Here is a 17415-nt window from a genome sequence, read left to right on the forward strand (position 1 = left end):
AGAATAGTGCTAATGGGCGATTTCAATGCGAGAGTTGGGAATAGAATTGAAGGATACGAAAGGGTGATTGGTAAATGTGGGGAAGATATGGAAGCTAATGGGAATGGGAAGCGTTTGCTGGACTTCTGTGCTAGTATGGGTTTAGCTGTTACGAATACATTCTTCAAGCATAAGGCTATTCACCGCTACACATGGGAGGCTAGGGGTACCAGATCCATAATAGACTATATCTTAACCGACTTCAAATTCAGGAAATCTGTTAGGAATGTACGAGTTTTTTGCGGATTTTTCGATGATACAGACCACTATCTGATTTGTAGTGAACTAAGTATCTCCAGGCTTAGGGTAGAGAAAGTGAAATCCGTCTGCAAACGAATAAGGGTAGAAAATCTCCAGGACGAGGAAATTAGACAGAAGTACATGGATATGATTAGTGAGAAGTTTCGAACAGTAGACAGTAAGCAGGTTCAGGATATAGAAAGTGAATGTGTGGCATACAGGGATGCTGTAGTAGAAACAGCAAGGGAATGCCTAGGAACAACTCTGTGTAAAGATGGCAAAAGGCGAACATCTTGGTGGAATGATGAAGTGAGAGCAGCCTGTAAACTTAAAAAGAAGGCTTATCAGAAATGGCTCCAAACAGGGGCCGAGGCAGACAGGGGTTTGTACGTAGATGAAAGAAACAGAGCGAAACAAATAGTTGTTGAATCCAAAAATAAGTCGTGGGAAGATTTTGGTAATAACCTGGAAAGGCTAGGGCAAGCAGCAGGGAAACCTTTCTGGACAGTAATAAAGAATCTTAGTAAGGGAGGGGAAAAAGGAAATGAACAGTGTTTTGAGTAATTCAGGTGAACTCATAATAGATCCTAGGAAATCACTGGAGAGGTGGAGGGAATATTTTGAACATCTTCTCAATGTAAAAGGAAATCATCATGGTGGTGTTGCAAACAGTCAAGCTCATGGGGAGGAGGAAAATGATGTTGGTGAAATTATGCTTGAGGAAGTGGAAAGGATGGTAAATAAACTCCATGTCATAAGGCAGCAGGAATAGATGAAATTAGACCTGAAAGGGTGAAGTATAGTGGGAAGGCAGGGATGAAATGGTTTCACAGAGTAGTAAAATTAGCGTGGAGTGTTGGTAAGGTACGTTCAGATTGGACAAAAGCAGTAATTGCACCTATCTATAAGCAAGGGAACAGGAAGGATTGCAACAGCTATCAAGGTATCTCATTGATTAGTATACCAGGCAAAGTATTCACTGGCATCTTGGAAGGGAGGGTGCGATCAGTCGTTGAGAGGAAGTTGGATGAAAACCAGTGTGGTTTCAGACCACAGAGAGGCTGTCAGGGTCAGATTTTCAGTATGCACCAGGTAATTGAAAAATGCTACGAGAGGAATAGGCAGTTGTGTTTGTTTCGTAGGTCTAGAGAAAGCATATGGCAGGGTAGCGAGGGAAAAGATGTTCGCCATACTGGGGGACTATGGAATTAAAGGTAGATTATTAAAATCAATCAAAGGCATTTATGTTGACAATTGGGCTTCAGTGAGAATTGATGGTAGAATGAGTTCTGGGTTCAGGGTACTTACAGGGGTTAGACAAGGCTGCAATCTTTCACCTTTGCTGTTCGTAGTTTACATGGATCATCTGCTGAAAGGTATAAAATGGCAGGGAGGCTGACGACTTGGTCTTAATGGCAGACTGTGCCGAAAGCCTGCAGTCTAATATCTTGGAACTTGAAAATAGGTGCAAGAGTATGGTATGAAAATTAGCCTCTCGAAGACTAAATTGATGTCAGTAGGTAAGAAATTCGACAGAATTGAATGTCAGATTGGTGATACAAAGCTAGAACAGGTCGATTATTTCAAGTATTTAGGTTGTGTGTTCTCCCAGGATGGTAATATAGTAAATGAGATTGAATCAAGATGTAGTAAAGCTAATGCAGTGAGCTCACAGTTGCGATCAGCAGTATTCTGTAAGAAGGAAGTCAGCTCCCAGACGAAACTATCTTTACATCGGTCTGTTTTCAGACCAACTTTGCTTTACCGGAGCGAAAGCTGGGTGGACTGAGGATATCTTATTCATAAGTTAGAAGTAACAGACATGAAAGTAGCAAGAATGATTGCTGGTACAAACAGGTGGGAACAATGGCTGGATGGTACTCGGATTGAGGAGATAAAGGCTAATTTAGGAATGAACTCGATGGATGAAGCTGTACGCATAAACCGGCTTCGGTGGTGGGGTCATATGAGTAGAATGGAGGAGGATAGGTTACCTAGGAGAATAATGGACTCTGTTATGGAGGGTAAGAGAAGTAGAGGGAGACCAAGACGACGATGGTTAGACTCGGTTTCTGACGATTTAAAGATAAGAGGTATAGAACTAAATGAGGCCACAACACTAGTTGCAAATCGAGTATTGTGGCGATGTTTAGTAAATTCTCAGAGGCTTGCAGACTGAACGCTGAAAGGCATAACAGTCTATAGCCTAATGATAATGTATGTATGTATGTATGTATGTATGTATGTATGTATGTACAATGTTTTTTCAATTTACAACTATTCTTAATTGTGTTCAATTTTCATAACTTTATTGGAAAATATTAATCACTCGTATTTTGCCAGGCCAAGAAATGTCATGACCACTTAAGAAGCACATTTAAACATCAGATATCCAGATGGAGATGGGCACGCTTAAAGTCTCGTTCAAGGGTAATGGTTACAGCAATTTGCTGATTCATAGAGCCCTGCATCCCAGACAAAGGACCAAGTAAAGCTCACAGAAGGAAGAAGTGAAGGAAATTGCCTACTTGCCTTACATTCACAACTCCACAGATCGAATTGCCAAGGTCCTCCGCAAACACAATATAAAAACAGTGTTAAGCACCGCCACTAAAATTGCTCACAGTCTGAGTAAAACCAAAGACATATTCTCCCCACTTCTACATCCTGGGGTATACAAAATTCCCGGTACTTGCGGTAAAGTATACATCGGCCAATCGTGCCGGTCCATTGGTACCCGTATCAAGGAACATGAACGTAATATTCGTCTCAACCAGCCAGACAAATCGGCAATAGCTGAGAATGCTCTATCGTTGGGTCATGATGTCGTGTTCCAAGATGTTCAAGCTCTTACCCACACTAGACACTACAGGTCCAAGATTGTACGGGAAGCTGTGGAAATATGTAGAAATCCTAACAATTTCAACAGGGACACTGGCTATCAATTAAGTAATACCTGGTTGCCAGCCATCATGAATTTACGTAGGTAGTTCCCTTCCCTGTCCCTTCACTATTGTTATTTTGTCTCGGTGTTTTCCAAATTCATACGTTCCTCATCGCCAGATGTTTCATTCCAGGCTTGTGTCAACGTCATATGGTTACGTACACATGTTATGTGAACCTCTTAGACTGATTCTGATGGTTCGGTCAGCTTCCGCTTCGAACGCTAGAGCTGTTCCACGTCCGGGGAGCCATCTGGTGGCGAATGAACGTACCATTTCCGCTTCTATTATAACGTCTAAATTTAAAAATTCATTTTTTAAGAAGCCTTTCTCAAGGGCAGTCAAGATTTTCTTCTGATGCCGCAGAGCACAGTTCTCTGCAAAACGTAAAGGATTTCACCTTATTTTCTTGATACGGCATAAGCCCAAAAGCCTATACAGCCTACTATAACTACGGGTGTGAAAGCATCAGTGGCAACATTTAAACATTGTTTCTTACACACCTCTTGATATAAAGATACAGTTTTTCTTACATCAGTTGGCATGTACAGTATGTATTTATTATATCTGTAAAGCCATACGCTAAATAAATAGCCTATATTCATACCTTTTCTTAAATTGTTATATTATTTTGTTATCCACCACAGTAATTGTGGGAAATAGGGCTAATGTATGAAAAGTTAGATATCTACCTACTGCAGCACATTTGTCAAGACTCAAAATCATGATCATTGTCACTTCCAGAACTAAGAGATGCAGAAAGGAATCTTGCTGGCTGAGTTTGCAAACATTAATTGAAATTGAACGACCTGGGGTTTCTATTTGTTTCTGCAAAAGTGAGATTTTGAGCTGCAAAAACAAAATTTCACTGTTCTGAGTCTGAATGCTTTCCAACTTTGTCCACAAGCAGGTGCAGTTGCTGCAATACTGAGAATTCCTACAACAGTTGTGTATAATAGTCATTTGTTGCAATAATGTTTCCACTAAGTTTTTGGGGACATATTTTCTGCAGCTCTCCACAGTAAATTGTGGTTCATTATATTCCTTTGCTGCTGTACTCAGCTATGTCAATTGGCACCATCACTTCATTGACACTTGGAATTTTATGGGCAATCTCCATGATAGTGTCCAAAGCTCCCACGTCTTTTCACCTGATGTTTTCCTTGTAGTTTTCATTATTCGTTACGGAAGACCAATCCTTTGAGTTTGTTTGGTTTCCCAAGGAGTGGAGAATGTTTGGCACCTTTGCAAATGGCATGGTTGTTCCCCTCCAATCTTGGAGCTGACTCAGAAATAGGTCATAGCACCTTGTTTCATCTTTTCCCAAACTTCATCATCTAAGATAGGCCTCTGCTTTTTCCAATCTCATGGCAGAATGGGAGAACTCCCTTGTTTGCTAATAGTCTGTCTCCCTAACACATTGAAGATGAATGCGAAACTGCTAGGATTGGGAGGGAAGTTGCCATGTCCTTAATTAATATTCAGCCCCACCATTTGCCTGATATGAAAATGGGGAAACTACAGAAAACAATCTTCTGGGCTGCCGGCGGCAGGATTTGAGCCCAGTATCTCCCAACTGCAAGCTCACAGCTACGCGATCCTAACTGCATGGCCAACTTGCTCGGTGAGATAACTCTTTTTATAGGGATGTAGCTTGAATACTGCTTTCAGAATTTAATAGGCTATCTGAGCCCTTACAAATGGAGCCCCATCTTGTTTCTGTGAGGATGCCACTCCCCTCCCCACCTCCATTGTGTTTTTCTGCATTTTTAGTACTGATTGGGCATACGATGATTAGAAAAGAAATTGACGTTCTTGCAGGAGTCGGTGAGATTCTGTATGATTCTGTATTTGAAAAATCTTTCGCAAGGACCACGTTCTAGACTTTAACCTTCAAAAGTTTTCACGCAAGCTTCATGTTAGAGGTGTTGTCTGTTATTAGTGCTTGAACTTCGGAAGGCCCTATTTTCTTAATTTCAGTGCCTGGAATCTCGGCAGTGTATTCTCCAGTGTTATGCGAGGTTTTTGCCTCTTGCTTTTATGAATGCAGGTTGGAGAGTTGCACAATAATATTGATACAAGGATTTCTGTTGATGTCCATCCAAGAGTTCATTATTGTTAGTGATTCTGCTTTATAGATTATCTTGTAACTTTTCCTTGGACTCTGTCATATTCTTTATCTAACAATCTATTAGACAGACAGTAATGAGAAGGCAATTCGTAGGATGGGCATAATAATGTGGTCTCCAGTAAGGGTTTTCCATTATATAAAGGAGACAACTGGCATATATTACTCAAAGTAAGGATTTGTCAAGTTTCTCCTTTCCTTCTGTGGTTATAGCCATGTAAGCTTATACACTAAGGGTACATCCTTACACTTTTTTCCCCTGTTAACATAGAAGGTAGTGATTTATAGTTATTATAGTTGAAGCTTTCACCATGTACGGAGCAGCATCAGTAACAAAGAGAAGGTTTTCCCGCTTAATTTAATCCTTCCACAAAATTTTTAGTGCATTATCAAAAAGAATTACAATTGTTGAATAATTTGCTCTCTCTAAAACTTCTGAGGTTAGTAGAAAAATATCCCCAGGGTGATCAGCACTGTGTTCCAATAATTATATTCCCTGCAGTGTCAGTCGTTTCAATAGATATCCAAATGTTATTGTCTGCTACACTGTCGTGTTTAAGAGTATCTTCATAACAACGCGATAAATAGTTTTTTCACAGTGTTGATTCTGTAGGAACAGATTTTTTAGTGTATTTCTCCAGGAAATTCTTGAAGTGGGAGATTGTTCACCTTGTTTTGAGGAATGTTTGCAGACACCATCATCTCAAAGTTCCTTTGGAAAATCTGGACATCTGTTCATCGCTGAAGATGTAACGGCCTTATCGAATATCAATTGCTGCCTCTTCATATTGACATATTGTCGTTTGACATTGCTGCTGTGTTTTGCCGTGTTACAATGTTGTTGCACATTAAAAATTTTTTCAGCCACGACTTTCACTTCACACAACTTGCAAAATAGAACTAAACAGTCTGTACAGAAATATTCTTCTGCAAATTCCTTAACAAATTTAACTTAACACTAGTAGAAGACTTTTCCTTAGGCATACTGGAATGTGTGCTGGGATATGATTTACTGTAAACTGATGCTTGTGTAAGTGAAATTAGGTTTTCTAATATCTGAACAAAGACAAGTGAACAATTACCAGAAGTAATTAGCTCACTGCTGGGACGGGATTTTCCGGATTATTTCTGTCTCTACTTGGGAGACCGGGTTGCCGAGTACAGCGGGTTGGTTAGGCTGAGGTCTATGACCTTCATTGTATACGAAGGATATTCCACTTGTATCAACAGCGTGATACCGAGAAGCAGTTTTGTGAATACTAGTTCACGTTCAGTGAGTTGAAGATGATTTTGCACACCTACAGCTGTCGTCAAACTGCTGAAATATGAATTTTGTACTAAAAGAGCTCAAAATATGACCTTATGGCAAAAAAATAGCAAAAATACGCATTTATATGACAAATTAAAATCATTTGTGACGATAATCACCTGATTTGTACCAAAATCCAATCAGACAAAAAAATAGAGACAAAGAAAAAAATATCTTGAATGATCATTTACTTGGGTAAGAGAATCTCCGTTGGTACTTATGTTGAGGCTAGTTTGTTGGTTATGTGTCGCGATTTCAATATGTAACTGGTCAAGTTGGCAGCAATGATAAGACATTAAAAAAAAAAACAGGGTGGTGATATTTGCTTTTTAGTATATAGCCTTACATGCTGAGATGCTATAAATGTATCTGACGTGCCAACTCTCCCAATTTAAGCAAGAGACTCCTGAGTTTTCATCATTCTTCCCGATCTCCCGATTTTCAGAGCAGTTTCAGTAATTATCGTATTATTTTAAACTACATACAAATTTACAAAATATACATTTAATGTTAACCTAGTCAATACTTACAATACCACATTTTGTGGTTAAATAATTATAAAAGATAGAAAGGTTGTGAACATTTTTCGCCCTTCTTAATGGGCATCATCAGCACAATGAATAACCTTAAAACAAATAATTTCAATTAAGAACGTTTACAGTTATTGGTCATATAAAATTGGAATGAGATGTTGTGTAGTTATTTTTGATATGATTAGAATGTTTGATGCGAATGTTACAAACACAAGTTAAAACTATTGTAGTACATTTTTACAATATTGTCTAAAAATATATATGTTTATATTGATGAGAGTTTTTTTAATTGGCATTTGTCTGGAATTGAAATGGATTCTCTTCTTTTAACCTTTTGGTGAAAGTCAATATTATTGTCGTGTTCACCACCAAGCAGATTTGAAGAATAAGATATGTATAAAACATATGTTCCTATTGTAGAAATTAGGTCAATTAATAATGAGACGTATTGGGATATCATTCTTATGTATTTTGGGGAGGGCTCTAGCTTTAGGGAGGCTGGGATTCATGTTTGTGAGACTTTGTTGTTCCTGGTCATAAAAAAGTTGATTTTTTAGCGATGATTTTATGTTTCTTTGTATTCTTGCTATCGGGTCTTGTAGTGTAGTTATTATCATTATCATTAAGAAAATCTTCCTAATTTCTATTGACTAGGTTAACATTAAATGTATATTTTGTAAATTTGTATGTAATCACTGTCGTCAGTACGGACCAAAAATGAGATTAATGATTTATTTTAAACTCCCGCACGTTTCCTCGTTCTATTGATACGTAGCTGAGTATGGCTTGTCGATAGTAGTTGTAATAATTACGGCAGTACGGGGCATGGTGGCCAGCCTCTTTTTCCTCTTTGGTCTATAATACAGTCAAATACTCAAATAGCTTAATAATAGGAAGTGGAAGTCGCAAGCGAATAATCTAACCTCAGAAGTAGCACACCATAGACGTCTACCCGGGGCAGGACCTGCGTAAGTGTTTGTTACGTCACGTAGTAGTGCTTCTTGGTTGTATGTCTTGATATTTGTTTTGGCCAAAATGTCAAAAAAATAAATATGATGCAGTGTTTAAAAGTGCGTATAGGAAAGAGTTAGTGTTTCAGTGAATCCAGGAAGAGACCAGCATCACAATCTGTACTACATGTAAGTGTGCTTTTGCAGTTGTGCATGGTGGGAAGTGCGATCTACTCAAACATGTGCAAACGAAAAAACATAAGTGTCCAGTGTGTAGAAAGAAACCAGAAACTGAACTTTTCATGTAAAAACCAAGATATAAATCCTGTGACGAATGCCGAGGCTTTATTTACATCATTTATCGTAGAACATAACCTGCCTGTAAATTGTGCCGACAACGCGGGGCCTTTGTTTCGCAAAATGTTTCCTGATGCGGAAATTGCTAAACGATATGGGTGTGCTAGAACAAAAACAGCGGCTGTCATTACATAAATGTGCATTGAAGAAAGGGTGAAAATTGTATCACACTTGCAGGTGAATGCAGTTTCTTTTGCTACTGATGGTAGCAATAAAAGGACTTAATAAATCTTATTGTAACAGTTTTTAGGTTTGAACTCGATGAAATTCAGAGTTGCCTAGTCTCTGTGCCTAATTTAGAAGGGGATGGTACTGCACCTAACATTGACATTGGCGTATGGCCTCCAGAGAGGCCTGGTGTGTGTCTTTTTTCTCGTAGACGGCCTATTAGGTGACCTACATGTCTGTGAAGATGAGGGCCCTACCTAGGATGATTTCTAATGCTGAACACGCCACACACACCCAGGCCCTGAGCCATTGGAATTAACAAATTAATGTTAAAATCCCTGACCCGGCTGGGATTCGAACCGGGGACCCTCTGGACCAAAGGCCAGTACGCTAACCATGGAGCCAGGTGCTCTTGATGCTGATGATCCATTAATGGTAGGATTAAAGAATGGTGTGGCAGGATGTTTGAAGCAGGAAAATAGTAACACAATCATCGTAGGCTGCTCTTGTCTCCTAATTAATCTTGATGCAGAGAAGGGTGCAGCGTGCTTGCCTGTAAATATAGATGAAAGTATAATTGATATATTTTATTATCTGGGAAGGAGTGTAAAGAGGAAGAAAAGTTCAGAGAATTTCAGACTTTACACAGCTCAGAGATCAGATCATAACACTTCACCAAATCTTTTTGCCGTTCTCTCAAGTTTCATCGATATCTTTGAGAATCGAAATGTAGCTGTTCAGTCAAGTATGCTGCACATCCACTTATTAAAGTCAGTTTTGGAGGAACTATTGAAGAATACAATGGCAAGGTTCATGAAACCACACGTTACTATAAGCTCCTCTTCTCTCCTTGATGTAGATTATCATACTCCAGCAAATCAAAAGGATGATTGTGATCTGATGATAGGGAACTCTGCATTTGTTTTGGTGAACACTATGAAATCTGAGGAAAAGTGCATATTCTTTAAGTCTGTTAGAAAGTATTCTCTTCATCATTTATATACAGTTGAAGATGACCACTAAGTGGTCAAAACATGTTCTGCGTGTGCTAATGTATTTTTAATTTTGCCAAAGGTAAAAATAAAGTATCGATTAGGTGGTTTTTAAATTTATTTATTAATTGTACCCATTGACACGGTCATGAAGTGGACAGCTTGCAGTACTACTTTGCCGATCGAACAGTCCAAACTTCCAGAGCTGGAATGACCAAGCCGCAGACAGCCGTGATCTGTGAATACTCTTAGATTATTTTTTTGGTGGCTGGGTGGGGGGGTCAATTAGTGGAGAGTCCCAGGGCAAAAACTATGCCCTTTTACTAATCTGTTTCCCCGGAGTACCTGATGAGTCATAAAACCTCAATTCACTACACTGGCGGCGGAAATTTTTCCTCCAAGCCAGAAGAGAAAGCCCCGTTTCATTGCTAATTTGGAATAAAATGAATGTAGCATTTATAAAAATGAAGAGGAAGAAGCTTTCTTAAGAAATGGCTCTTTTCAGGGTTGTATACTGTCTTAGCAAATGTCATGGGATAGTCACCTAATAGCGTGTGGGGCCTCCTCTGGCCCTGCGAACTGCAGTGAGACGCCGTGGAATGACAAGTCCCTGGTAGTCCTCTGGACACAGTTGACACCAAATCGTTTGCAGAGCGGCCATCAATGCTGGTCTGTTCGTGGGTGTAGGATCCATGGTACGGAGCCTGCGTTCAGGACATCCCAGATATGCTCGATAGGGTTCATATCGGGGTTCCTGGGTGGCCTTGGCAGTCGCTGGACCTCGGCTGCATGTTCCTGGAACAATTCCCGGGCGACGTGGGAGCGATGTGGCGGCGCGTTATAATCTTGAAACGCTGCAGAACCATCTGGGCCCATTAGGGGAGGCCCATTCCATACCAGGAAAATGCACCCCAGACCATAAGACACACCAGCACCCTGGACCACACCTTCGAGGCAGGTGGGATCCATCGCTTCATGTGGTCTGCGCCATACACGGTACCTCCCATCGGCATGGTGGGGTTGAAATCGTAACTCGTCCGACCATATCGCATTACGCCATTGTTCCAGTGTCCATCCCTGGTGACTGGCGACAAATGCGCGTCGTTGTGCCCGATGACGTTGGGTTAACAGTGGCACCCGTTGCGGCACCAGCTCCCATACCCTATAGAACCCATGTTCCTGCGGATTGTCTACTGGGAGACGTGTCTAGCACAGCCTGTGTTGAATTGAGCCGTGATTTGTTGCACGGTTGCCAGTCTGTCACTGTTGACAATCTGTCTCAGATGTCGCCGGTCACAGTCATCGAGGGTGGCTGGACACCCGGTCGTTCATCTGTTGTGGACGGTGACACCCACATTCAACCATTCACGATACACCCTGGATGCAGTTGATCATGTGAAGCCGAATTCCCGCACCACTTCCGAAATCGCATTTCCCATCCGTCGGGCACCGACCACCATACCCCGTTCGAACGGTGTCAGCTCACGATGACGTTCCATGTTACACCTGTCACATGCACAGCCACTGCTCACGAGGTCTCCTATACAACTGCCGCTGGCACAGGGGGCGTGTGGTGCGCAGACAACACACCTGCGCATCAGTGCTCCACTATCCCATGACATTTGCTCAGTCAGTGTATTTTGAGTTATTTAATGAATTGTGGTGATATAATTGGGAATAGGCCTAAAAAGTAATTCTAGACCAGGTCATACTACTACTACTACTACTACTACTACTACTACTAAGTGAACCTCTGCCTTAAGTGTGCATACTGTTCATTAAAAACAGTGCGTCAGAGTACGGATCGATTAGCTGGAATACTATGATGAACCATTGTTGCGTACCAGCAGTATCGGAAAATGTATGAACCAGAGGAATGGCATGCTACAGAAGAAAGTTTTCTATCTCCCCAGCTATTTCCCGTCAGTATTCAGTCAGGCTGTTATACTTGGTACGCAACAGTAATCCCATCTATCGGAGAAGAGTGGCAGCATCGGAGGCAAAGAACATCACAACAAACAATGGTCAATGTAATGTTATTGTTGATCATTATGTCCTTTCGATGTTGTAGGCCTTCACGTTTAGTTTTCTTCCGATTCTGAAATACCACTCTTATAGATGGTACGGTAAATCTGAATAAAACATAAATGATCGGAAATTGTATTCTCTATAACTTTTGTTATGTAGTACTTTTCGACAGGACCAATAATACAGGTATTTAAAAATTAAATTTTAGGCGCCTTCCCCTAAACTACAATTTCATCTGGGGTGAACACAATTTTGTATAGCTTAGACTGTAGTTTCTTATTCTCCGAATCTGTATACCGATTTTCATTAAATTGTTAACCCATGTTCTCGTGGCTGAGCGTTAATAAGGTCTTAGCAACAAAAATACAAATTCATGAATCTGTGTTATCATAGCTGGTACGGTAAAAATGTATAAGACGTAAATGGTCGGAAATTTAATTCTATATAACTTTAGTTATGTGGTATTTATGGATAGGACAACTAATAATATAAATATTTGAGAATTAAATTTTAGGCCTTCCCCTAAACTACCATTTCACTCAGTGTGAATAAAATAATTTATAGCCTAGATTGTAGTGGCTTATCGCCAGACTTTACATACCGATTTTCACTGAATCCTTTTCAGCAGTTTTCTCGTGATGCGTGTACATACAGAAATTACGGAAAAGTAAAAAGTGCATTTCCTTGTTACTGTGGACACGACTGATACAGAAATGCCATTCTTATCAAATTCTGAGCAATGTACAGACAAAACTCTTATACAGAAATGCCATTCTTATCAAATTCTGAGCAATGTACAGACAAAACTCTTATACAGAAATGCCATTCTTATCAAATTCTGAGCAATGTACAGACAAAACTCTTATTTTATAGATAGGTCAAATAGAGTTGTAATGTATTGAATTAAAATGAATTATTACACGTTCTGCCATCAGTGATGTGTCGTCATAATACGTCGCGATTCACTGCCGAATTTCTCCTTATTTTTTACTTTTGAAAGCTGGCATGTCTGGTATCTGCTTTGGCAGTATGAAAAAATTATGTACTTACATTAACTCCACTGTCTTGAATCACACCAACAGAACTACATAAAGGCCCACTTTTAGAATTTTCTGCTTCATGGATCATATTGGCACACTTCGACCACTGGTTAAAATTTTTTTTCATTCTGGTGGCATTGTTTGCATATTGCTGTCCCTGGTAAATACATTTTCCTGTAAACTTAGCGCACCTTCCTGAATTCCATTAAAATGTCTCCACGCATTTGTTTTCTTACAGTTAACCCTCTGTTGGTCGCGCCTCATTTCTTAACGCTGCTGGTCGTGGGTGAGCGAAGCGCTCATCATTAATGTAATATGATTTTTGAGGCCTTTATTGTTATTATTTTTGCTGTTATTGTTTTAATTTTGATACTTTTTATTCTTTAATTACTTTTTTGTTGACAGGTTAAGTTAAGTACAATATTCATTGAAACAGAATACACATAATTATGCAAACACCATGGTGACTTACTCTCCTACGGAATAGCAAACTTTACAGCGCTGTACAAAGCCCTCAAATATTTCTCGTATCGCTGCTAATTTATCGACGGATTTCCTTTCATTTCTCGTCTGAGAATCATCAAATCAGAGACATCTCAAAAGTAAGTAAAATCTCCGGTATGACATCATTAGGTGAAATATTTCTTTAGCTGTCCCATCCGTCGCCCACACTGTCTTCGCATTTTGTGTAACACGTGACACCTGGTGGATGAATCACGATGTTTCTTTCCTTCCTACGTTTGTTGGGGCTAGGGGGATGAATATTCCACAGAGTAATGTTGTTACGACCAACGTATTGAGGATCAGGCTTGATTGGCTGACCAGGAACGGCTTCGTCCACAGAAACATCAGATGCGCTGTCGTGATCGCTGTTGGCGGGTTGCTCTGTATCTGAGCACTCAGAATCTTCATTATTGCATTCAGCTAAGAGAACTGCTTCATCATCCGACTCCTCTAATAAACAAGTACAAATCATGAAATCTTGATTCATGACTTGTAGGCTAATACGATAGGAATAATGTGGAAGTTGGAAAAAATGTAACGCCAATGGTCGCGGGTGAGCGACTCGCTCACTTATAGTGCACTGTGGTCATTAACGGTTGCCTGGCTGGTAATGAAAGTCGCGCCGCACCCTGCAACATTGTTGGACTTGCTCAGAACATTCCAAAAGTCAGCTACTCGGTGATTAAGAGGTATAGTGCTACTTAGCTTCGCATGGCACATCTTTAAAAAGGAAAGTGAGCGCCGCGCTCACCCCGCAACCAACGGAGGGTTAAGACAGTTGCAGGTTACTAGATATTATGTCTACATTAAAATGAGCAATGATACAGACTTTTATATCTATTGAACTCATTCACACAGCAGAGCACAGAAGAAATTGATAACACATTTGTGGCCTGACTGCTCAGGAATTCGCTGAAATGTGCAGGGCGGAGTTAGCAGAGGCAACTCGGGGACCCACTGCTGTTATTTGACATGTGAATGATACCGTATGTTCCAGAAACATCTACTCGTAAAGAATGTTTGCACAGTCAAGATACAGAAATCTAAAAATTTTCTAGAAAAATATGGTGGAAAATGTTCTGCTTTGCATGAGTTTGCACAAGAGACGCTGTTAAGGCGTGGGATAAACAGTGGAAGAGGATTTATTCAATTTTCTTAATTTTAGTTTTTTCATATTTATATGCTTTGAAAACATCAAAGTCTTAAGTGTATTTTAGTTGCTTCATTTAAAAGTAGTCTCCTTGTGGTCAAAGTTTAAAACTGTACCATTCTGTATTATAGTTTGACCGTGTAATATTTAAACTGCACTCCTTTAAATAAATTTTCTTTTGATTGCAGATGTTGGCCCACTGAAGCAGAGAGCAAAGAGTGACAGTTCCAATGTGTACAGCAAGAAAGTTCTTGGAGATATTCGAAACACTCTTCAAACAAATAAGAAAGTTGACTCTGATGAAAATGGTCCTATTAAGGGAAAAATGGGTGAAGATTCTGCCTTTGCAGGTTGTTCCAGAACTCCTTTACTTCCAAAATCCCAGGGAGTTCCCAAAACGGTACACAAAGTTTTTGAGAAATCACTTAAAAACCAAACGCCAGCACCTAAGAAATATCTTGAAGTTCCTAAGACTGTGCACAAACTTCCAAATCATAAAACCAAGGGAAAATCAACATTAAAGTCCGGGACACCTTCACTGAAAACCAGCAAGTTTTCTCCTGTCTTTCGGGAAATGGTCACTGGTTCACCAGAGCTTCAAGGACCATGTCCTGAAACTGAGGGTACGTTCTTTATTCTTACATTTATGTACTCTTGCAAAAATACTGTTGATTAGTGCAGGAAATCATACCAGTTTACCTCAACAGCTTATAAGCAACAACACAATGTAGTAATTTGTTGAAGTAGTACACTGTAGAAAAGTTTGAGGTTGTTTAGATACATTCTTGTTAGTAATAATGATTAATACGAATTTTGACAGTTTTAGTGATATCTTCTAAAGTTGAAATTTAGAAGTTTTTCTCTAGTTTCACTGAATTATAATACAATTGGCATCTCTCCATACCAAGGTTATTATTTATTTTTTTATGGCTTTTAGTGCCAGGAATGTCAGAGGACATGTTCGGCTTTGGAGTGTGCAGACGGGGAAAGGTTAGTGCTGACGCTGATTCACAATTATTTGATAAGATAATCAGCTATGTGGGAAACGACAGGAAAGGAACGTGACTGTAGCGGGTGATCTCAATTTACCAAATGTCAATTGGGAAGGAAATGCGAACGACAGGAAGCATGAACAACAAATGGCTAATAAGTTAATATGGGAAGGGCACATGATTAAGAAAGTGATGGAACCAACTAGAGGGAAGAATATTCTGGACATGGTGCTGGTAAAACCATATGAGCTCTATAGAGAAACCGAAGTAATAGATGGTATTGATGATCACGAAGTTGTTGTTGTAGTTAAAAATGTGATAGAAAGGAAGAGCTTAAAAGTATGACTTAAGCAGTACCATATGGCTGATAAAACAGGCATGAGGGAGTTTTTAAGTAACTATGATCGGTGGAAAACTGTAAATAAAAATGTAAACAGACTCTGGGAGGGTTTAAAGCAATTGTTCAGGAATGTGATAACAGGTTTGTACCTTTCAAGGTAGTAACGAATGGTAAGGACTCATTAGGTTATAACGGAGAAGTAAAGAGACTAAGAATGAGGTGCAGGCTAGAAAGAAATAGTTAGAAATTGCTGTGGAAGTAAGAAGAAATTGAATGAACTTACTAGGAAATTAAATCTAGCAAAGAAGTTAGCTAAGGATAACATGATGGCCAGTATAATTGGCAGTCATACAAATTTTAGTGAAAAATGGAAAGGTATGTGTGCACCATTAGTGCATTGTCTCCGAAAAATTGGACATCGTAAAAATATAAAATGTGAGATATTTATGCATAGTTTTAAGCCCATGATACTTCCCTGTGCTTCAGAAAGGCTGTAGTTAAGAGGAACGAAGAATATATTATTCTTCAGCCTTACCATTCATTGCTGATTCACACTTATTGCAGGCATGGCAGCAAAGTTTTGGAGGATGAACCAACATTTAGTAGGAGCAGTACATAAAGCCTCTTGATGACGGATGTGAGACGGGTTATGATGATGATGATGATGATGATGACAGATGAGTATGAGGGTGATCTAATTTACCTTGGTGGAAAGAACTAAAGTTGGCGCAATTCTCTGCGGATACTTCCCTCCTGAATCGTTGGCACTTGAGATAGTAGTCTAAGAAACGCCTTATACAAGGTTGAAAACAAGCTCACAATTCTAGCAGGAGACCTTAATTGCAGAATATAGGTGGGCCGGCACAAGGTTTCCCTTGACAGTTGTAAGTCATGTTGGCACCACTACAAAAATGAAATGAAGAACGTCACCCGTCAATCAGAATCACCAATCTACTACTTTTTATGTCAAATAGAGTTACGCATTTTATTCATGTTAATTCTTATCGAGCTCGATAGCTGCAGTCGCTTAAGTGCGGCCAGTATCCAGTATTCGGGAGATAGTAGGTTCGAATCCCACTGTCGGCAGCACTGAAAATGGTTTTCTGTGGTTTCCCATTTTTCACACCAGGCAAATGCTGGGGATGTACCTTAAGGCCACGGCCGCTTCCTTCCCACTCCTAGCCCTTTCCTGTCGCATCGTCGCCATAAGACCTATCTATAATACCAATATAGTTGGTCCGTTATTGGACATTATAAATTTTCCAGCTAGCTCATTCTTGGTTGCCAGCGTTTCGCCCTCGTGTGCTAGGGTGGGCTCATCAGTTGGTACCTAGCACACCTACCAATACGCTGGCTAGTGCATACCGTCGAGGCCACTGCGTAGGCTAACTGGAGCCACCGGCAGTGCCAATGCACTAAGAGACTTTGTCTCATCACTAAAAATTGATGCCTGCTTGGCCATCAGATGATATAGATGTTGATATAGATGTTGATATTTCAGATTCCCTATGGGAATCAACATCTATATCATAAGACCTATCTGTCGGTGCGACGTAAAGCAACTAGCAAAAAAAAAAAAACTTATTTAATTCCGTATAGTGTTTAAATATTTTATTTGCTTACACAAATATGAGCATTTAAAAAAATGTTATAAGGTGTAAGGGAGCCACAAAATAAATACGAACTATTTTCAGTTGATTGTT

The 17415-nt window shown here is 39.8% G+C and overlaps 1 protein-coding gene across 4 annotated transcripts in view; it reads left to right on the plus strand.

Moving 5' to 3' along the window:
• Positions 1-17415, plus strand: part of LOC136872613 (uncharacterized) — a 138376-nt gene that overhangs the window by 5424 nt on the left and 115537 nt on the right. For all 4 annotated transcript variants that reach the window (XM_067146416.2, XM_067146422.2, XM_067146431.2 and 1 more), the window contains exon 2: positions 14569-15003. In XM_067146416.2, coding sequence (XP_067002517.2) covers positions 14569-15003 — 435 coding nt within the window. The remainder of the gene's footprint in view (positions 1-14568; positions 15004-17415) is intronic.

The sequence above is a fragment of the Anabrus simplex genome, chromosome 1 (assembly GCF_040414725.1).
Source record: "Anabrus simplex isolate iqAnaSimp1 chromosome 1, ASM4041472v1, whole genome shotgun sequence".
Taxonomy (NCBI): Eukaryota; Metazoa; Arthropoda; class Insecta; order Orthoptera; family Tettigoniidae; genus Anabrus; species Anabrus simplex.